The sequence below is a fragment of the Myxocyprinus asiaticus genome, chromosome 43 (genome assembly GCF_019703515.2).
Source record: "Myxocyprinus asiaticus isolate MX2 ecotype Aquarium Trade chromosome 43, UBuf_Myxa_2, whole genome shotgun sequence".
Taxonomy (NCBI): Eukaryota; Metazoa; Chordata; class Actinopteri; order Cypriniformes; family Catostomidae; genus Myxocyprinus; species Myxocyprinus asiaticus.
The window spans coordinates 7,803,506-7,826,974 of NC_059386.1; the positions used below are offsets into that span (position 1 = coordinate 7,803,506).

General features: G+C 39.0%; 2 protein-coding genes across 2 annotated transcripts in view; one reads left to right on the top strand and one right to left on the bottom strand.

The window, feature by feature from the left end:
* The window catches only part of galt (galactose-1-phosphate uridylyltransferase), a 196,437-nt gene extending 181,356 nt beyond the window's left edge, over positions 1–15,081 (bottom strand). The window contains exons 1-4 of the mRNA XM_051684822.1: positions 14,916–15,081; positions 12,431–12,600; positions 6,673–6,748; positions 6,189–6,237 (exon numbers count right to left, since the gene is read on the bottom strand). Of these exons, the coding sequence (XP_051540782.1) occupies positions 6,189–6,237; positions 6,673–6,748; positions 12,431–12,600; positions 14,916–14,952 (332 nt within the window). The 5' untranslated portion in view covers positions 14,953–15,081. The remainder of the gene's footprint in view (positions 1–6,188; positions 6,238–6,672; positions 6,749–12,430; positions 12,601–14,915) is intronic.
* Positions 15,082–15,390: 309 nt separating this feature from the next.
* Positions 15,391–23,287, top strand: LOC127433154 (sigma non-opioid intracellular receptor 1-like). The gene is made up of 4 exons (XM_051684832.1): positions 15,391–15,654; positions 17,655–17,855; positions 18,370–18,462; positions 22,613–23,287. Exons 1-4 carry the CDS (start codon positions 15,510–15,512, stop codon positions 22,840–22,842), a joined length of 669 nt encoding a protein of 222 aa, XP_051540792.1. The 5' UTR covers positions 15,391–15,509; the 3' UTR covers positions 22,843–23,287.
* Positions 23,288–23,469: the final 182 nt, after the last annotated feature.

Here is a 23,469-nt window from a genome sequence, read left to right on the forward strand (position 1 = left end):
CCCATTTTTGCTCTGCAGAGACAGAAGTCTACATTTTCAGAATCAGAATCAGAATTAGAATCAGAATAAGCTTTATTGCCAAGTCTGCTTACACACACAAGGAATTTGTCATGGTGACAGAAGCTTCCAGTGCAAAGAGAATGCAAAAAATATACATGTACAACATATACATACAAACATTTGAAATATACATATAAACATATATACATAAACAGTGAAATAAGAATAAAAAATAAGATACAACAGATAAATATATCGAGGAAACTACAGTAGGGCAATAATGTTGTTCAAATATGTTATATATACAGATATAGAGTTATGTGCGAGGTGATTTTATTGTATTGTGGAGAAGAGGTAGGATATGTCAAATAAATATAAATTGAATAATATAGCTGCAAGCATCAATTCCAGGGCCAAGCAGAACAATGGCAGAAAATGTGGCTGCCGAAAATCAAACCATGAACCGAATACTTCTAATGTAATAGAATTTAATTTCACTTTTGACCAATAGGTGGTATTGTGACCAAATTGATAAGGTATTGTCAGGCAGTGGTTATTTTGGCACAATATAAAGTTTCATGTCGATTAACCAAAGCGTTGAAAAGATATAAAATTGGCATAAAATTTGTTGTTGCATTATAGGAGAATGGTTTGGTCTTTCAAAAAGCTTTTGATAACTTTTTACTAGCGTGGTGTAATGATGATGTAGGCCACATTTGGTTAAAGGTCTGATGAATGGCCTAGGACTAGTTCACAAATGTAGACTTTATGTAATCTCAAATATTTCATGAATGATTTGACTGACACCAATGGTTCTTCAGGCAAAGTTGATTAAAATGAGGACAGCTATCAAAGATATGAATTACTTTTGTTTTTGTGAAACACTGCGCAATACAAAACCATTAACGCACACGTAAAATGTAACAGCATCAACCAGTGGCCAATTTAATTATCAAATTTTGAAAAAATCTCTCGGGCAGATTCAAATATGTCCACAGCGTTTCATTCCGATCAGCCTTTGTTAACCTTGTCAAATAGCTGAATTGGCCATGTTCCGCAAGCAGCAATATCATCCCATCAAGCCCATCATCAGCACTTTGAGCAAACAAAGAAGCATGATGTCAAGTTTCAAGTCAAGATCAGATGAATGCTGTAGGAGGAGTTAGAAAAAGTATAATTTCAATGAAATTCAAAATGGTGGACAGGCAATAGGGCAGACCATGGGAAATATGGCATCATTGCCATAACCATAACACAAGAAACTGGATGAGACCAGTCTCATGAACATGATTATAGGCTAAAGTATCTGGATTTTAGGCCACACTATTAAGTAGTTATGAGCAATGAAAGCTATTTTCCATATATATTGACCAATAGGTGGCACTGTTCCAAAATTACTCAGGTACCATCAGGGTATGATAGCTATCACATGCACCAAGTTTAGTTTTAATAGGCCAAAGCATAACCAAGATACAGCCTTGTTTGTCATGCTCGCCGTCAAATTCATTGATGATTGGCCAATGGCGGCCATGTTCGTATATACACTGGCGGCCAAAAGTTTGGAATAATGTACAGTTCCCTATCTGTCACTCACTCGACGTTGTGGCGATGTAGTGACACTAGGGGTCACTCTTGGGAGCCCGAGACACCTCTGGTCTTTGATAAAAGGCTAATGAAAATTGGCGACTGGTATTTGCATGCCACTCCCCCGGACATACGAGTATAAAAGGAGCTGGTATGCAACCACTCATTCAGATTTTCTCTTCAGAGCCGAACGGTCATGCTCACTGAGCTGAATTCCCACAACTGTTCATTCACCTCTGCTGGATCTGATGGCGCATTTCAGCGACTTCTCCCTCCTCTGCATTGGTGCACTGCAGAGAATGCCCCTGGGCGCTTCGGCAGAAATAAGAGTATATTTCTCTAAAAGAGTATATTTCTCTAAAAGAGCGGCACACACAGAACGTCTTTTTAAAGACGCATCTTTTTAAAGATGCCTTTCCGATTGTGTGTTATTCCTGGTTGCGCTCGTTATCTCTCGCCTTCTGACGGTCACGATCATTGTCTTTCGTGTCTGGGCACAGCTCATGCGGAGACAGCGTTCATGGATGGTCAAGTACTCATTGCGAGGACATGTCCATGGCAACGATGCGGTCGCGGCTCGCCTTTGTAAGAAAGCAAGCCACCCCAGAGGCTCCCCGCCTCGGTCCTTTTACCTACGGGTATGAGGCCAGCGCGGCTAGCACTGGGGGCGATTTGGGGACCCCAATGGGACCGCCTCCGCTGTGTATCCCCCGCGGACCTCCCATTCCCCAGCACGCTTGTCTGCCCCGATAGGGCTTCCGGATGAGTACGCCGGCTTGTCTCATGGCGAGTTCGACCTCTTATTCGGAGCCCGCGAAAGTGATGAGTTCTCGAGCGCAGCATCGGAGAGCAGGCTCGTCCAGTTGGACGCGGAAGCCTCAGCTGGGCTCTCCCTTCGGGGACAATTGCCCAGTCACAGGCTGACGTGGAGATGACAACATGCTTTCCCGGGCAGCCGCGAGCTTTGGCTAGAGTGGAACCCTCCGCTCTTCCCTGAACCCTCGTGGCTCGATGATTGGTTCCTGGGCTCACGGCGCCGCTCAAAGCCATGCCCCGCCCCCATTCCTTTCTTCCCGGAAGTGCATGAAGAGCTGACAAGGTTGTGGGAGGCACTTTTCTACTGCCCGGTCCCGATCTTTTCAGCTTCCCCGCCCTCACTACCCTCGATGGTGGGGCAGCCAAGGGCTATTCGGTAATTCCCTCGGTGGATAAAGGCGCTTGTGGTGCACCTATGCCCGCAGAGTGCCTCCACCTGGCGCGGGTGCCCAAAGCCCCCGTCCAAGGCCTGTAAGGTTTACGTCATCTCTGACGGCTAAGGCCTACGGTACCGCTGGACAAGCCGCCTCTGCCCTGCACGCCATGGCTCTCCTGCAAGTCCGCCAAGGTGCTAAAGGAACTGCACGAGGGTAGTTCTGCCCTGGGATTGATGCAGGAATTGCGCTCGGCGACTGACCCCCTCCTACGGAAGGGCGCGATAGAACCTGTCCCTGCGGCCGAGATGAAGAAGGGGTTTTACAGCCCCTACTTCATCGTACCGAAAAAAGGTGGTGGGTTGCGGCCAATCTTGGACCTGCGAGTACTGAACCGGGCTTTATACAGACTCCCATTCAAGATGCGGATGCAAAAACTCATTCTGGCAAGCATCCGGCATCAAGATTGGTTCGCGGCGGTAGACCTGAAGGACGCGTACATCCACGTCTCGATCCTTCCTTGACACAGACCCTTCCTATGGTTTGCATTCGAGGGTCAGGCATATCAGTACAAGGTCCTCCCTTTCGGCCTGTCCCTGTCTCCTTGCATCTTCACGAAGGTCGCAGAGGCAGCCCTTGCCTCGCTAAGGGAGGTGGGCATTCGCATTCTCAACTATCTCGATGACTGGCTAATCTTAGCTCACTCTCGGGACATGTTGTGTGCACACAGGGACTTTGTGCTCTCACACCTCAGCCGACTAGGGCTTCGGGTCAACTAGGAAAAGAGCAAGCTCCACCCGGTTCAGAGCATCTCTTTTCTCGGTTTGGAGTTGGACTCAGTCTCTTTGACAGCGCGCCTCACAAAAGAGCGCGCCCAGTCGGTGTTGATCTGTTTGAAGGCGTTCAAACAGAAAACAGCGGTTCCACTGAAACTTTTTCAGAGGCTCCTGGGGCATATGGCATCCTCAGCGGTGGCCACCCCACTCGGGTTGATGCATATGAGACCGCTTCAGCACTTAACAGACCACTGTTAACTTAATAGCCAAAATACTTGGACATATGTGAATGAGAATAAACCTGAAATAGGAATGTGTTTCAGTCACAATGTACATTTATGTAGTTTAGTGACGATTTAGAGACAGTTAGAATGTTACAAATGGCTATTTCTATTAAAATAAATTTGTATTCTTAAAATTTTCTGTTTGTCCAAGAATCCTCTTGCAGCAGTGCAGGTCTTTGGCATTTAGAAACTGCAAGTTTAGGACCTGTGAGGAGTCTATTTCTCAAACCATCTGTTGTGCATCTGGCCATTCACTTCCCTCTCTATCCTGGTTAGAGATTCTTTTTTCAAAACAGTAATGCAGGGAATAGCCTTCATCTCTCTAAAACAATAGACTTTAGAAGAAAAGCAACAGTTCAAAAAGGTAGTGTGCTGGGTGAATGAGGTACAAAGCGATATTTTCCTCACTCTGGAGGTGTACAGTTCTTGGAGGGTGGGAAGGTGAGAACCAATAATCCGCTCAGCAGTCCAGACTATCCTTTGAAGTGTTCTGACGTCTGACTTGGTAGCTGAACCAAACCAGACAGTTTTTGCAGAGGACAGACTCAGTGACTGCTGAGTAGAACTGGATCAGCAGCACCTGTAACAGGTTGAACATCCTTAGCTGGTGAAGGAAGTACAACCTCTGCTGGGCCTCTTTCACAATGGAGTCAATGTGGGTCTCCCACTTCAGGTCCTGTGCCCAGGAACCTGAATGACTCCACTGCTGCCACAGTGCTGTTTAGAATGGTGAGCAGGGTCAATGCTGGGGTGTTCCTCCTACAGTCCACTATCATCTCACTATCATCAGAGAGTTGGTTTAATTTAGTCCGGAGAATAGCTGGGATAATGGTGTTGAAATCCGAACTGAAGTCAGCAAATAAGATCCTTGCATAAGTCCCTGGTCTGTCTAGATGTTGCATTATGCAATGCAGTCCCATGTTGACTGCATCATCCACCGACCTGTTAGCTCGATAGGCAAACTGCAGGAGATCCAGAAAGTGTCCAGTGATGTCCTTCAGGTGGCCCAACACCAGTCTCTCAAATGACTTCATGACCACAGACGACAGGGCGACATGTCTGTAGTCATTAAGTTCAGCAATCTTGGGTTTCTTTGGGACAGGGATGATGGTGGAGCGTTTGAAGCAGCTGGGAACTTAACAGTGCTCCAGTGATATGTTTCTCCAGTGTGATTTTTCTATAAATAATATTATTTAAGTATAATGCGTTTATAATATGAATCCATATGTTCATATGCACATCTTTTTGTGTTTCTATGATAGCTGAATGGTAAAGTAATTAGTAATGTGGTTCCTTTTTTGATAAAGTAATTAGTAAAGTAATTTGATCAGAATTTTAGATAAGTAATAAGCCATTTGTAATGGATTACTTTTTGAGTAACTTACACAACCCTGCTGGTAACTGAAAGATGTTGGTTCGAACCCCACAAGGTGACAGGAGGTCAAATGTGTTTTGAGTGCTTTTTAGAGAGTCGTTTTGCAGTTGCAAGGCTGTTCTGGGTGGTTGCTAGGTGGTTGCTTACTGGTCCCAAGAGTCTATGATATTCCCCAAGGTTCCTTGGATTTTTTATCACCCATTTTATCATCCAACAGGGAAAAATCTTAAGTCCAAACGTAAGAAGACGCACTGCTGCTCTACTGTTCGGTATCAGTCTCAATGCTATCTTTGGAGTGCAGTGTTTTGGAAAAGGGGAGGCATGTCTAATTTAATGGCTCAGTCTCGTGGAAGTTCCAAAACGGCAAACACCACTAATTAATAAAGCCTAAAGTATACTTAGTTCAGATGCAGGCAATGAAAGTCCATGTACAACATGTGTGACACAAATTTCGTCATCAGCAGAGTGCTCGAGTTCGGAATGTGTGCAGCCCGATTTGTATAAGCGTGCATCTTTTAATGGGCAGAATGTGTTTGCGCCTGAAGTTATTTGCACTAATTAGTGTGTCCACAAGGCTGCAAGCAACACTCATATTTGAGCTGTTGATGTCACGAAGAAGTGCTAGGAGAAGATGTAGTAGCCGGTAAATTAGAGGAGATGAATGTGAAAACAACAACAGTGGATTTGAAAGTCAAGATCATGTGTGTGAGGAGATCAGGAGATGTCTTTTTTTGTATAACTCGAGTCTGAAGGAATATAAAGACATCTTTCTTCAGTCTAAAGTCCTGAAGAGAAATAGTCCGGTGTCTTATAGCAGTCGTCTCGTGCATGCGCCCACCGCCTCTGTATGCACGCACCGTCAAATGGAGTATACTTTGATGGGCTTGCGTTCGACTATACGCAGTCGCTGAGCTTTCCCGTCAAAATGGGAGTATGCCTAGGACATAAATCAGTTGAAAAAGAGTTCAAGTTTTCTTACCAAACACCTCTGGCTGCTTTGCTTTGGAAAAGTGGGTGATGATCTGAACCTAGAACCAGAAATTCAAGTTATTGACAATGTATTAACACATTTGAATGAACGGTTTCATAAACATACAGCCCATAACTGAACATGAATTACCTTACAATTAAACTTGCAGGAACACTGACCATCTACTTTTACTGTTATAACACAGTACAGTGAGGGTATCAGATGGTAATACCATGGTAATTTGATATATCACATACTAATAAATGATTAAATACTGTGGTTTTACATGGTACTCAAAGGTACTTCAAAGATTACCATGTTACAATTAACCAAAAAAATTTTATTATCATCAGGGTTCTTATTCATTTTAACCAATTAATTTACATTACCTTCTCCAGTTTGTGTTTACTAGATAAGGATTTTTTTTTTTTTTAATCCTTCAAATTCAGTGTTTTATTGTACATTTTATTAAATGGACTAAAGTTGATCATACCAGGGTCTGGAGCATCTGGCTGAAGAGCAGGGAAATCGTTTTCAAACATGAACGTGCTGTCATACTGAGGATTCACCTGAAATAAAAGAGTGGAAAATATCAAATGATTGATGTAGCCTCTGTTTAATCACAGTCTGGTGGATAAAACATCCCAGAGCGCTTTCTTTCTTTCCATTTGCTCTTCCTCAGGTTGACATATTTGGATAGACAATCTGCTCGAAGCCAGACGTCTAAATGAAGCAATCAAATAGTGTCCAAACTTCAAGAGTCCATAATAATCAACATCTTGTCAGAGTGTCAAGTAGTCTAGCAACTTTCTTGATTAATCATTAAATAATAATATCCAGGAATGAGACATTCATCCAAGAGCATTTGTCAAGCTTAAGTGAGCTTTTAAAGAAGCAGTTCATCTGAAAATATTCATTGCCATATAAATCAATTAGGCACATAGGGAAACAGAGTAAACGTACATAGAGAGCAAATAGACACATTACTTTCCAGAGAAAAGGGTTTAACCAGAGTTCCTAAAAGGCTTCCATAATGCTTCAGGCTTAGCCAGAGGTTTCAAGAGCTTATAAGTATCAGCTTATGAATTTTTAAAACCTGTAAATCATTTTAGCAGAACAACTCTTTGTTCACTGTTCTCATTGGATAAGTGGAAATCATACTTGTAAATAAACTACAAACTGCGCTACAGTGGGGCAGCAAGAAAAAAGGCAAGAGAAAATATTATATCCATCAATGAATTTCAGAAAATAGTCTTAAAGTCTTCTTAAAATGGAATAAAAATTTTAAAGGAATAATTCACCCAAAAAATGAAAATTCTCTCACCCGCATGCCATCCTAGATGTGCATGACTTTCTTGCTTCTGCAGAACACAAACAGATTTTTGTAGAAAAATATCTAAGCTCTGTAGGTCCATAAAATGCAAGTGAATGGTGACCAAAACTTTGAAGCTCCAAAAAGCGCATAAATGCAGCATAAAAGTAGCCCATACGACTCCAGTGGTTTAATTCATGTTTTCTGAAGCGATCCTATCAGTTTTGGTTGAGCACAGACCCAAAATATAACTCCTTTTTCACTGTACATCTTGCCATTCCAGTCTCTATGCATGATCATAATTACATGCTCGATTACACTTCCAAGTGCTTACATCGCAGAGCGCTACATGGTGCTAGGAAGTGTAATCGAGCTTGAAATCATAATTGCCAAAGAGACTACTGATGTCAAGATTTATTGTGAAAAATGAGTTTAATTTTGGTCTGTTCTCACCCAAAACAGGTTGGATCGCTTCTGAAGACATGGATTTAACCACTGGAGTCATACTGATTATTTTTATGCTGCATTTATGTGATTTTTGGAGCTTAAAAGTTTTGGACCTCATTCACTTTATTGAATGTTTACGCATTAAATGGACCTACAGAGCTGAAATATTATTTCTAAAAATCTTGTGAAATCTTGCAAAATCTTGAATTCCAACAAAAGCTAAAGGCTGAAATCAATGTCTATATGGAGACCAACTGGTCCTCAGTATCCTCTGTGGGCGTGGCTTGGGAGGCACTTAAGGCAGTTCTTAGGGGCTGGATCATACAGTATGCCTCATTCACCAAAAAATCCAAAGCATGAGAACCTGTGGAATTGGAAGGGAGTATTAAAAGTGCCAAGGCAGAGCTGAAGTGCTGAATGTCGTCTAATGGCCTCAGGGAACTGACCCGATTGAAATACATATATAATACTAGTTTGTCATGGAAGGTGGAGTTTTGGCTATTCAGGGCAAGACAGTCATACTTTGAGTCGGTGTCAAGGCAGGAAAACTTCTGGCTAGATATATAAAACAGAGAGAGTCTTTTTCTACCATTCCCTCAGTGAAATCTGCTGGTGGTGAAATATTTACCTCAGCCATTGATATAAATAATGCTTTTAAAGAATCTTGATCTTTATAGTTCCATGTCTTCATCTACTGATGAAGATATTAGAAACTTTGTGGAACCATTAAAACTTCCTAAACTGACGACTGAGCAAAGAAATTCTCTTGATTCTGAGATAACCTTGGAGGAGCTTGGCGAGGTAATTAAGGCCTTGCCTACAGGCAAGGCTCTGGGGCCAGACAGCTTTTAGATCATATGCTACAGAACTGGCTCCACTTTTGCTAGAAGTTTATATGGGATCATTAAAGAATGGAAAGCTTCCACCAACCATGACGCAAGCCCGGATCAGTCTGATTCTTAAAAAGGACAAAGATCCAAGCGAGTGTAAGAGTTACCATCCAAATTCCCTGAGCCAGCTAGACGTTTAAAATATTGTCAAAAATTTTGGCTAACCGATTAAGTAAAGTTATGACATCTCTTATACATATATATCAGGTGGGGTTTATTCGGGGCTGCAGCTCTTCTGATAACATTAGGCGTTTTATTAATTTCATGTGGCCAGTGGCGAACGATCAGACTCCGGTTGCTGCTGTCTCACTTGACGGCGAAAAGGCATTTGATATGATAGAATGGGATTATCTTTTTAAGATTTTGGAAATGTACGGGTTCGGGAATACTTTTATTGGGTGGATTAAGTTACTTTATAGACACCCGATAGCGGTGGTACAAACAAATGGATTAATTTCAGATTATTTTACTTTGGATAGGGGCAGGGATGCCCTCTTTCCACCTTATTGTTCTGTCTTGCCCTGGAACCATTAGCAGCCGTGATAAGAAAGGAGGATGATTTTCCAGGGGTGGTGGCGGGAGGTGTGGCGCATAAGCTTTTGCTTTACGCAGATGATATTTTATTATTTGTCTCTGACCCTACTAGATCTATGCCTTGCCTCCACAGAATTATTAATTCCTTTTCTAAATTCTCAGGATACAGAGTGAATTGATCTAAATCCGAAGCTTTGGCTCTGACAGCATAATGCCTGGTAATGGCTTTTCAGCCAGGCACCTTCCAGTGGCCCAAACAGGCCATTTAGTATTTGGGTATTTTATTCCCAGCAAATTTGTGTGATTTAGTTAGAGTTAATTTTGACCCTTTAATAAAAAGTTTTTCGAGCGATGTGGGCAGGTGGGCTTCGTTCCATTTATCTATAATTGGGAAGTTTAATGTTATTAAAATGAATTCCAAAATTCAACTTCCTGCTACAATCTCTCCCTACAGATGTCCCCCTCTCTTATTTCAAGCAATTTGATAGCATAGCGAAGTCCTTCATTTGGAATGGTAAACGTCCCAGATTACATTTCATTAAGTTACATAGCCGACTGACAAAGGTGGGCTAGTCCTACCCAAGATTTTGTTTTATTATTATGCATTCGGCTCATTTGTCGCTCCCCACTGAGATAGCCCCTCCCTGGTTTTGTATTGAACAGGAAGTTCTTGCCCCTATTTCACCATTGCAAAGCCTTTCTGTCAACAAACCGGAGAAGTTAAGTTACACCCTGTTATCTAGCAATTGCACTCGGTATGGACAAAAGTGTCCAAAGTTTTTAATTCGGACATTTAATTAAATGTAGCCTCGAGCATATGGCTGAACCCAAAATTATGTATTAATAAGTCCCCTTTCTGCTGGTCAGAGTGGATTGTGAGAGAGGTTAATACGCTCTGTGACCTATATGAGAGTGGAGTGTTGAGATCCTTTGAAAATGTATGTATGTGTGTATGTATGTATGTATGTGTGTGTCTGTACATATGTGTATAATTAGTTTTATTTTTTATTTTTTATTATTATCTATGTCTTGCTGCTGTTTTTGTGTTGTTTTTGTATTGTTGTACACTTGAAGCTCCTGTCACCAAGACAAATTCCTTGTATGTGTAAGCATACTTGGCATTAAAGCTGATTCTGATTCTGAAAATATGGTTCAACATTTTGGGATTCCCAGGTCTCAGTTCTTTAGGTATTTACAGCTGCGCCACCTGCTCTGTACTATTTTTGGGAGTAGCATACACCCCCCTAAAGTGGCAGATCAGTGTATTACTCCCTGCTAATTCAGAGCCTGGGGGACAGAGCTTCGGCTTCTCTCAAGAGATTATGGGAGAAGGATTTAAACTTGGTATTGGAGGAGGGAGTGTGGGGAATGTTCGGGGGGAAGGGTTTAATTTTATATAATTTAATTCCGCATTTTCTGTTATGTTTATTTTTTTTGTTGAATGGAATCAATAAAAATTGTTTATAATAAAAAAAGAGTGGAGACAGAAAACAGGATGGGGAAAACTGGATCAAAAGGAGGATTAGAACCCAGGTCATCTGCATGGACAAAGCACATTCATACCGTCCTATCACACGAAGCCATTGCAGAGACACTCAAGGAGCAGTTTGTCTTTAATTTCTTTGTTTCCACCAGACTATTTCAGTGCAAATAGCTGCACTATGTGGATGGTATTTACACCTGGTGCAAATAGTCAATATATGATAATGATAATAATAATAATAATGTTATATTATTGAAGTTTCTAATGCTTTCCATCATTAATACGCTGAGATGGGCAAAAAAGCACAGGGGAAAGCATCTTAACAGAATGCGCATGCGCAAGAAGTTGACGAGAGAGGAATCCCTTCTAGACATAAAGTGGAGGTTGACTTAGCAGGGAGGAGAATTTATAGTAACAAATGACTAAAATATTGATCTGTTTCTCACCCACACCTGTCATATCACTTCTGAAGACATGGATTTAACCACTGGAGTCATATGGATTACTTTTATGCTGACCTATGTGATTTTTGGAGCTTCAAAATGTTGGCACCCATTCACTTGCATTGTATGAAACTACAGAGCTGAGAAATTCTACTAACAATCTTTATTTGTGTTCAGCAGAAGATATAAAGTCATGCATATCTGGGATGGCATAAAGTTGAGTAAATGATGAGAGAATTTTCATTTTTGGGTGAACTATTCCTTTAAAGGAATATTCAGCGTTATGTTTACATGCACTTCAGAATGTGGGTTATTCCAGGGTTTTTGAAGAGGCATTCTGAAACGTCATGTAAACAAGAACACTGATTTCCTTACGCCATTTAAGGGATTAAGAGAAAGCGGTTTAACACACCTAGGTTTCTCCCAGAGAAAGCTGCTTATGTGGTAATTTAAACACATATGCAGCGTTCTAACAGGTTTTTGAAGAGTGTGCATGTGTGTGGAACAGACCAAATAACAAACGTCATAGGATGGAGCCCAACAACAAGTCAACAAAACATTTCTGGGAGTACAGTGGGAAAAGCACATACACTATCAAATATACCCAATTATAAACACCACTGTAAAATACTGACGATCCCTCACATTTGTGTAAATGCGCTCATATATTGAAGGAATCCTGGAGTTTTGCCTAAAGGGAAACCCCACTATTGAAGTGCAATTCCGCTGCAGGTTGTGATAGAAATGTAAGGAAACAAACACAGCAACAACTATGGAATATCAGGAAATAAAGCAAAGCAACAGAGAATAAATATAAATAAATATAGTGAACTCGTCGTCGGATACCATGTTTGTTATTTACACAAGCGTCATGGGGTAATTACATTCACTGGAGAAAGCTGTTTACTGACCAGGCAGCATGTATATGGGAGTACAGAGTACACCGCTTATGCAGTGCATGTAAACAAGAACACTGCTTTCCTGCAATAACCCGCTTTCTGGTGTCCTTGTAAGCGTAGTAATTGTGCCAATTTGCTGTCGATTAAACTAAACTTGTACTGAACCCAAAATATTCCCTTAAGCTAGATGTCTGCTGAAATAAATATAAGTAACTAAACCATGGAGGATGTCCAATGGCTCACCTCTCCATTGGCTCTCACACTGCCGGGACAGAGGGGATTGTTTGGGTCATATCGTGGGACGTTGTCCTCTGGCGGTTTCTCCACCTGTCCTTTCCATGGACGCTTCATCCGATGGGCCGACACCAGGACCCAGGAGTCCCGTAGGGGATTGTACCTCAAATGCTGGTGCTCTAAGACACAAATTAAGATGCAAGAACAACCTTAGTATGTATGATGTACATTTTAGGATATAGGATGTCCCTTGTTAGGTTCTGAAGCACTTGTTTTGTATCCAGTGAGTGATGGCGGGGTGGGGTGTAGTAGTAGGTAGTAGGACTGGTAAAGGGTATAGGGTTGAACCCTGCAAGGGCGATCTATAAACTATCACTGTTGTGTCCTTGATCAAGACACTTCAACTCAGGATGCTCCAAGAACACTGATCCTGCTATAAGTGTAACTGTGACGAGGAGGAGGGCGGGGCCGGGCTGTGACTACACACGCCCGTACCCCAATTGGGCTAATTAGCCGAGGAGAGGGATAAATGCGGCGGAACGCGGCAGTTCACTGTCGCTCCACCTTGCCCTTTCCCTCTCCTCTTTTTTGTTTTTGTTTTTTCCCTCCCCTCATCCCCCTCCCCAGCCCTAGAGAGGCAGAGAAAAGCCTACTGGCAGGTGCAGCCAGTGGGGCTGGGGGGGGGGGGGGGGGGCGGTGTACGTCATGCCGGGGGTTCCCCAGCCTCAGGCAAAGAAGGGATGAGTGTGATGAGTGTGATGAGGAGGAGGGCTAATCAGTCAAGGAGAGGGATAATGCAGCGGAACACGGCAGTTCGGAAGAGAGAGAGCCACATGCAGCTGCCATGTGTGTATTTATGTTGTGCGACTTTTTAAGTTCTTTTTAAATATTATTTTGACTGTTCAGCCAGTTCCTGCCTCCTCCTTTCCCATACTTAACCTTGTTACAGTAATGTATGTCACTTTGGATACAAATGTGTGTAAATCTATAATATGTTTAAGCTTGATATTTCATTCTATGGTCATATTCATATTAATCACATATATATTGGTGTAATGCATTTCATAATAAATATTTTTTCAAAGCAGCGTTAAAGGTGCACTCTAACATTTGTCTTTGTGTCATCTTGGACTTACACTGACACCTAGTGGCTTGGATGCAGCATCGTTTAAAATCAGTAGTTTTCCGTTTCAGATGCCATTGTAGAAATTTAGTATTCATAGTCAGCCATGATTACTTTAATCAATGAGTGAAAGTGTCAAATAACAGGAAGGTTATTGAGATTAAGCGAATAGTATACAGCTGGTCATGTGATTCTAACATGTCAGCCCCCATGTGCGGACCCTCTCCATGTAGATTAAAACAGCTTTTATAAGGTTATTGATATGACTGGAGTCTTCATTTTAATGTGAGTGGTCATGATTTCCTACATATACTGCAAAATTACAATTCATGCCTTTAGAATTTAAACTTTTTTAATAAGGAAAAAAATTACTTAGTGCACCTTTAAAGAAAGTTGACATTCAATACCTCAGTGATCAAGCCAAATACAACAATGACAAAAAACTCCTTTTGATGTATTTAGACTGTAAATTGTCAATGTATTCCTTAATTTGTCAATGACATGAAACATCACTGGTTCTCACATGTCTCACTGATGTCAAACTTGGCACAATGCATACTAAAGTGCAATGTATGCACACAAATTAAATTTTAAAGCTACAGCGAAGGGGAAGAATTATTTTCCCATTCACTTTCATTGTATGACAAAGAACAGCCAGAATATGCTGGAAAATATCTGCTTTTGTGTAACACAGAAGAAAGTCCAAGGGGTTTGGAACGACATGATCTGGAAGCCCAAAAATCTGACTGTATTATGGAAATAAACCCGAAAAATCGCACACCTCAACAGTCCAAATTTATAAGCGACTTTGTGAGAAAAAAAAAAAAGAAAAAAAAAATCTCAGCAGGTTTGAACATGTTTGGAACCATGTTTGGGGATATGTTTGGAACAATTAACAACACATTATTTGAAGTAATCTATATAATGTAATCAAAAATAGTGGGAAACGGTAGTATTAAACTAAAATATAAATCTTTAACTTAATTTTTTTTTTTTTTAAATTAAACGTAAACGCTTCACCTTTTGTGCTACGATCTGTCTCAAACGAATTGAATGATTTCATGAACCGATCGTTGAAACGAATCGACTCGTTAAAAGAATCGGACTTCGCACAAGCTAATTTAAGTCACGTGATACCTTCACTGCCAACGATCATGTGACTCCACCAGCACACTGTGCATGTTATCAGTACAATAAAAGACAAAGTTGTACAAATAGATCTAAAATAACGTTTACACATAAATGTACTTTATTAATATGATATTAATTAATGTAATCTGTATTTGCCTTTCAAGCATGCAAAGTTCAAACGTCCGAAAGGAACATTTGCACTTTAGAACACAGGTGTCAGTGTGTTCAAAAATTCATTACCTTTAGGATCAAACGTGGGTTTACTGTCACTGTCCATGTTACTGCATACACTATATCAACTGTATCGTCCTGTAAACACGGAATCTAGTCCACAAGATCACTCGTTATTGGCTGTTTCGTCTATAGAGTTTTGGCACTTCCTCCATAAATGCCCTAGTGTGTTTGATTTTGCGCAAATAAAACGCAGTAAAACCATTTAAACATAAACGAACCTACGGTTTTGAGAACAAAGGGGCCACTTTTATTACAATGACTATATAAGTAATACTATATAAATCAATACATTTATTTATTCGACATATATTACGTTCTCAATAAAGCGTATTCCTGCTTCTGCGTTTTTAGGTGCCATATTGATGTCAATAATGCATTTTCACACCGTCTTCTTCCGTGTTGCGTTTCTGCGCGATTTCATTGGATGAGGACCAGCAGTTGACAGCCGATTGGTCCAAAGAACTCACAGCTGACACGTCAGATCACATCAGCGACCTTTCATGTTTGCCATGCTGAGTGTTTGAATGAAGTCTGTTGAATGTCTTTTGTAATCTTAGACCGATTTTTACTTTTAAATCGTCTTTTTATGGTTGGATTACGATGTCTCTGATAAGAAATGTCTTAAAACTGGTCGTGGTTATTTGTCTGTTGGTGTTGGCTGTTCAGTTCTTGAGATATTGGATGGCAACTAAACAGTATGTCTTTACAAAAGAAGATGTTGCCAAGTTAGCCAGACAGTATGCAGGTGAGTTAACACTTAAACTGTTTATCATTTACATTTTTTGGCTGTTAACAAATGCCACATATTGATCTTATTTTACCACATATCTTATCTTAACCAGGCTATAATTTAGCATGCTATTCTGGAGTTATATCTGTTTGCTAAGGTATTGCAAGAATTGGTCTCCATAGCAACAGTGGCAGTGCAAATGGTATAATACTTTATGTAGACTTCAATTTACATTCAGATCAAAGATGCGCAGCTGAACTACTCTAAAAGTACTGCCAACAACTGTCACAATTTTCAACTTTTACCTTAAATGGCAAAGTCCAAGGACATGATGGACTGATCTTATATTAGTGAGCACTATTATTTGAGTACCACCATAAACACAAAAAAAAAAATCACACCTATGACTGACTGAGATTTTTTTTTTTTTTTTTGCTCTTTTCCATACAATGAGATTTTCAAAGTGATCACAACTGTTGATCTACAAAAAAAAAAAAAAAAAAAAAAAAAAAAAAAAACACTATAAAAGTGGTCTATACGGCTCGTGCACTCTATTCCAAGTCTTCTGAAGCCATATGATAGCTTTCTGTGACAGACTGAATTGCCATATTTATGTCATATTCAAAGAGCATTCTTTGTCCCAGATATTCAAACCGGCTTAGTTCGGTTATAACACATGCAGTAATCAATGGCGTTCTGACACATCAACATCCCTTTTTTTCTTTTTCTTTTTATTTTTTTATTTATTTATTTATTTTTTTGGAATGAGATTTTAGAGCTTTGGTAGAGGGTAAGGTTATCAGTAGTCAATGGTTCATCAACAAATATGGTTGTCTGAAATTATACAAATTGGAAATCTTTTGAAATTTTAGTTTAGAACACGTGTCAAGTTTGTAGAAACATAATCTTTGTGTCCATCTTGGTTTCATACTGTTTTGAAAAACATTTACAGTGTTTTCCACAAAAAAAAAGAAAAAGAAAAATTGTCAAGTGATGTAGCTAACCTTTAAGATAAATGTATTCAATAGTTAACTTCCTTGCACCTTGAATGCACATGAGTGTACAAACGTAATCATTCACTTCAAAACTTTAACCATATTATATTATGCTGAACGACCATATTTTTTTCAAGGTGTAATATATATATATATATATATATATTTTATTTTTTTACAAATATCCTAAATTTTTCAGTCATGAAAATCAAGACGTTTTCTCAGGGTTACTCCACTTGACCTGAACAAAATGGGCCTTATCATAAAAATATACAAAATATTTTATTTAATTTATTTTTTATTATTATTATTATTGCTTCACGCAGTCATGTGGGTCTAAAGGGACACTTTTATTATTATTATTATTATTATTATTATTTAATTATCTTGCTTACAAGTTGCTAGATAAGGACCACAACGGTTTTCCGTTTTGTTAGGCACGTTCAATGATTTTACTGATTTTACTCATAAATTAAAAAACCCCATAGGAAAATCTTTAGGGAACCCACGGCAAATTAGACTTCCATGTTCGCCTACATATTGATGTCATGGCTGAACAGATCTATTGTTTTACTTATTTTTTTTTTTTTTAGGAAATAATGATAAAAGATTTTTCCAAACTACTTATGCCAACATTTTTTTTTTTATAAGAATTTCAGCTTTTAATGAAATTTTTATTTTGTATTTAACCAGGCGTGTTCACCACAATTTTACTTTAAGCCCCAGAAATACCTAAATGAATTCAAACTCAGAAATTGAAAACATGTTCATCATAGTAGAGGTGTATTCAAGTAATTGTTTTGTGTGAATTTATTTTTTTAAGTATTTTTTAATTATTTAATAGATCTGGAGAGAAAAAAAAAAAAAAAAGAAGAGCGTCACGTCATTGACCCAAATATCGGCTTAAATTTCAGTCTAAAAATTCGGAATGGTGAATAAATGATGACAAAATGTTAATTTTTGGGTGAACTATTCCTTTAACCTGTTAGATGTATGAACTGGTTCTCTTGTGTGTCATAGGCCAGGATCACGAGCAAGCCTTCTTTAAAGTAGTTGTGGAGCTGCGTAAGAGATATCCGGGCCACATCCTCCCTGATGAGGACCTGCAGTGGGTGTTTGTGAATGCCGGCGGGTGGATGGGGTCCATGTGTCTGTTGCATGCATCACTCACAGAGTATGTGCTGCTATTTGGTACTGCAGTGGACACGGGAGGACATTCAGGTAACCCACTCACACAGACACAGAGATGCAGACAATTTATTTAGTTTCATGGACAAAGTATTGTTGTAGCCACAGTACTACTATAAAGAAGAATGATTCATTTTAGTAAACTGGCTTTTTCATATGGCTCGTTTTAAAGAATTCCAGTGAAATAAATGATGATAAACATGTCAACTACATCACAATTTTGATCCAACACAAAGTTCTCCCTGACAGTTTGTGTGATAAACACTTTTTCAAATTGGTTCAAATGAATCATTAAAAGTAATCAAAATACTGATTCATTCACAAATAGAACATCACTTATGAGTGCAGTATGCTTGTGATAATTACGTAGCTGTAAGGATAAAAGTCTGTTCTGAACACTCTCAGAATTGCATTTACTTGCCCTTTGTTCTTTTAAGAGAACATCATGTTGACACCATCACTTATCAAGCAGCTATGGCTATTTAGTATTGATTGTACTGAATGTCTACTCGCTTTTCATATCTCTTTCACTTTGTATCTCTTTTAGGCCGTTACTGGGCAGAAATATCAGACACTATAATTTCTGGAACGTTCAGGCAATGGAAAGAGGGAACGACTAAAAGCGAGACTTACTATCCAGGTATAACAACCATAAGTGAACATCAAGCACCTTAAAAGAATAGTTTACCCAAAAATGATATTTCTGTCATCATGTACTCACCATCATGGCGCTCCAAAACTGCATGACTTTCTTTCAAAGAACACAATAGATATATTAACTCCCTATGGTCATTGGTCATTTTTGACCGGAATCACTTTTGCTGATTTAATAAAAATGGTTTCCTTTATCTGAGTGGTACAAGACTTGGTGACTTTTCCTCCACTTGCCATTTGAACATAAAAACAAAAAAATAAAAATTGGGAATGATTCGATAGGTCTAAGTGGTCTTTAAAAAACCTAAAATCGACACCTTTTTTTCTTTGCGGTCAAAATTGACCGAACATTGAAAATGAATGGGAAAGACCACAACTATTTATTTTAATCTGTCAAAATACAAACAATAAAACAGCCACAATGCAGAAAAAACACACACAGAAATTAAAGGGTGAGACTACAACACAGAGGTCAAATAAAACCAATAAATATGCAACAGTGCTAAACACACACACAGAAATGAGGGGGTGAGACAATAACACACCCACAATGCAGCACACACACACACACAGAAATAAATGGTTAAAAAAAAAAAAAAAAAAGCCACAAGATAGAATGCACAACATGACACACACACAGAGAAATAAATGGGTGAGACTAACACAGCCTGAAGGGAGGACACAGAACAACCACACTCATGCACTCACAGAGAACAAAGATCAAAGAACAAATTCTGAGTGACCCCAATGTAGGGCTGCACAATTAATCGATTATGTAACCGTGAAAACCGATGATTACAGCATTCAATTTAAATCTGCTCCTGTTGCATCAATGGTTTCTATTTACAAAGTGTTTTTGCAGCGGTTGAGTATTCTAACCAATCACTTACATGTCCGTTGAGTATTGAAACGGCAATGACCAATCAGACCCGCTTAAAATAGTCCTCCGTCCTATCAGTAATGACAACTGATCCTAATGCGTGAGTTTTAAACCGTCTGAATGCCCAGTTGCTGTATGTTCCACCTCTGTTCGCGGTGGCACACGAAAATTAATACTGAAGAAACATCACCTGACACTCGAAAAGAAGCTGTAGAACAAGAGCGAAAAGCACTTCGGAATTATTTTGGATTCATTGCATATTGCACCGCTCACTTTGAACGTATGTTAAATATACTGCAAAGAGCAACACGACAAAACTAAAACACTCCCGTTCTAATCAAGGCATAGACGCGGTGTAAATAATTGATTTATTATGCTGATTAGACAACTTTGTTTTTAATGAGAGCATTCGTGAGAGTGCAGAACTTTGTGCAGAGTGTCACTGAGCTCGCGTCGAAATGCAGGTCTCAAACAGTGTAAACCTGCAGTGAGTGACAACAGTCATTGTAATGGGAGGGTTTGTCGCGTTGCTCGATTTCTGTGTACAATTTATTAAAAATGTAATAGCAGTTTTGTTTTGTCATGTTAATAAGTAGGCCAATGTGAATTTGATTTGTACAAAATAGCAATAAAGTAATTCAGCTTAACTGTTCTGTTTGTTTTGGAGGTGTAGCCAACATAAAGAATATGGCATGAATAGCATATTTCAGGAATCACTGTCATTGCTATTGCGTCTGCTCTAATAAGACCCATTTGCCACGCAGCTGGTATTAGTAGATTTAACATTTTCATGAATCGCACAAACTTCTATCGCAAATTACTGTTTTTAATTTCCAAAGTGCAACCACTGAGGCCAAAAATGATCTAACGATCATTTTACATGAACAAGATCACCATTGAAGATCTAACGGGTTGAATGGTCCCCTGTCTTGCCACCAAAGGGCTTACTGAATGCAGTAAGTAACTTGGTCAATTTAAATCGGCTGTTAATAAGTTTGAATATTGAATATGTTATATTATTTACTGTATGTGGACTAATAATTTAAGCAGTAATTTAGCAATAATTTTACTTATTCTATACCATCGATATCCATTTAAAATAATTTTTATTTGGCCTAACATTAACTAAAATTATTACAATATTTAATGCTTAAAAGATACTTAAAAGAAACTGGGGTGCAGCTCATATCCACCATTGAAATCTGCTACTCTGAAGAACCGCACAGTTGCTTACTTTGTGACGTCACGGTATTTTAATATTTTAATCTACATTAATAATCACAATTACAGTATCAAGGGCAATAATCGACAGTTATGATTTTTGCTGTAATTGTGCAGCCCTACCCCAATGTACGAAAGGATAGCTTTTCCACTTTGGGAAAGTTTACACTTAGATGCAGGTGCCTCACCTTCCAGACAAAACTTTGCATCTTTCTGTTTTGGAAGCAAAGACATTTTCCCACAGCTCTAAGTTATAAATGTGGCCTCATTGAGCCTTGCACACAGTTCATTCTAGCAGCACCATGGCGAAACGCTACTGTTCAGGAGACCCTGCAGCCATCTACTGGCTATTATTGTCACGACATGATTTTTAAGTCATGTTATTTATATTTTGTTTACCAGATGGCAGCAATCTGCCACCAGTATATTTCACATTCTCATATATTCTTCATGTTTCAACATATAGAAGTGTAGGTTTTTACTGTACTAAAGTTTCATAAATGTGCTTATTTGCATATGCAGATTAATGGTAAAATTGGGAGATTTACATGTCAATAAGATCAAAAGAGCATAAAATCCCAAAAGAAGTGCATAATTTTATTTTTTATTAATTCAGGAAAGGAGAAATGGTATCAATATCATCATCATCATCAAAAGTAACACCTTTGCTCTTTCCGGTCATAAATGACCAGGAGGAACAAAGGTAAGGCTCATTTATGAATCCTATAGTACTGACAGCTCTTTTCCATACAAAGAAAATGAATAGGAATGGGTGCTGTGCAGCTCCAGAATGACAAAAACACCATAAAGGTACCATAGAAATAGGTATGTAAGCTTTTTGAAGCCATATGGTTCGCATTCGCGTTCAAATTCAAATACGGCACTTTCACTCACTCAGCACAAGGATTTTTGCCACTTGTTCAATTTACTTAATTAAAATGAACTAAAGCAACACAATTCTAGAACATTCTGTCACAACTTGATTTCATTGTGTTCTATCCATTAAAATTTATAAAATGGAAGTTTACTGAATCCATTTGAGTTTGGACTACATGAATACATTGTCTGGTGTTAATGCAGCATTGATGAAACTGGACACTTGATTTCCATTTCTCAGCATGCTTTGCATGGACACGATAGAGAGAGTAAATGTTAAAATTAAGTGTTATTTTATGTGTTTTTATGCTAGATGAATATAAAGGGGGATAGTTGTTAGTGTTTAATGTTTTGTGATGTTGAGATTTAAAAGAGTTTCTGTTATGTTGGAGTTTTGGGGGTTACCATTATGAAGAGTGGAGCTTGAGCTAACGATGAGGACAGGTAGGTGTCACACATGAAATCGATAGCTCACTTCGTTGAGCAAATGCTGTGCTGACCATACTATATTACTAAACTGCACTCTGAGGTGCTTCCAACCAGCATGTATGTAGCATGCTAACATTCACTTTCACTAGTTAGTATATAAAGAAATAAGAGAGTTATTTGAGTCACATTGACACCTCTAATTTTGTTGGGTTTACCCAATTCAGCTTGGTTCTTTATACACAGTGTTTATGTTAAGATTACAAAGTAATTTTAAGTTAAGAAAACTCATTTCAAACACATGTTTAGACTTGTCGGGTTTGATGTCATTGGTTTCCATCGTCATTGATGCCAAACCAGGTGCAAGGCATGTAAAGAAACCCTACTTGGATGCATGCAGATGTGAATGAGGTTTAAGAGCTGCAGCAGAGAAGACTATAATATAGCGCATGGGTCGAATTATTATGAGAACTACTGGTGCTTTTTGTCCATTTGGAGCTCAACAGCCTCAATCCCCATTTACTTGCATTACATGAAAATGAGCAGTAAGTACATTCTTGTTTTTGTGTTCAGTGGAAGAAAGAAAGTCAAATAGGTATGGAACAAAATAAATTTGAGTAAATGATGACAGAATTTTCCTTTTTGGATGAACTGTTCCTTTAAGTGTTCTCAAATCTGACCCATTAAACTGAATTGTGACATAAATGTGTGGATTTTTCCATCACAATGGCAGGTGACACTATAGTGCATGCAGTGGGAGAGGCTACCTCAGTGCAGTGGAGCGCTGGGACGTGGATGGTGGAATACGGCAGAGGATTCATTCCCTCAACGTTGGGCTTCGCTTTAGCCGATACGGTCTTTAGCACCCAGGACTTTGTAACACTATTTTATATTGTACGTGTTTACTTGAAGAGTATGCTCTTGGAGGCGAGTACTTTCCTGACAGAAGCTAGCATTCTCTGAAAACCACACTATGTTTTGTGTCATGTCCAGGTGTTTTTGGGGTAATTGATCACAATGGCAGCCCTTTGTGAATGGAAGGCCAATGTATTAAATTGTAAAGCAGTTAATGTAACTACTATTGTAATTAAGAAAGTTTTATTTTCCCTACTGTACAAAATGTTTATCAAATATAATTTCGAAAAGTGAAATGTCAAATACTGTGGCTGGTTTTGGGTGAAAAAATGATGCGTGTTATTGATTTAGCTGCTCAATACTATCCAGAAACGGTTAAAGCGAGGTATGAATGAAAAATACAGGAGAGTTCTGTATTTTGAGATCCCACTCTGCAACTTTAAAATACTGTGAATATTGTTGCTTTATGTTTCATAACAGATACATTTAACGTCCAAAATTGTCTCTCTGTTCGCCAGAATAAACCATCAATTTATATTGTTAAGACTTTGAATTGGTTTGTCTTTTATACATGATTCTTTTGCCCCTCTTTTGACTTCTGTTTTGTATCAGTCAAATTGATATTATTTGAACATACCCATACAATGCTACCATGGTAACTGTGTTTTTTGCCAAAATACCAAAGATACTAAAGAATTTGTTAATCGTGTAAAATCATAATAAATATAGAATTTT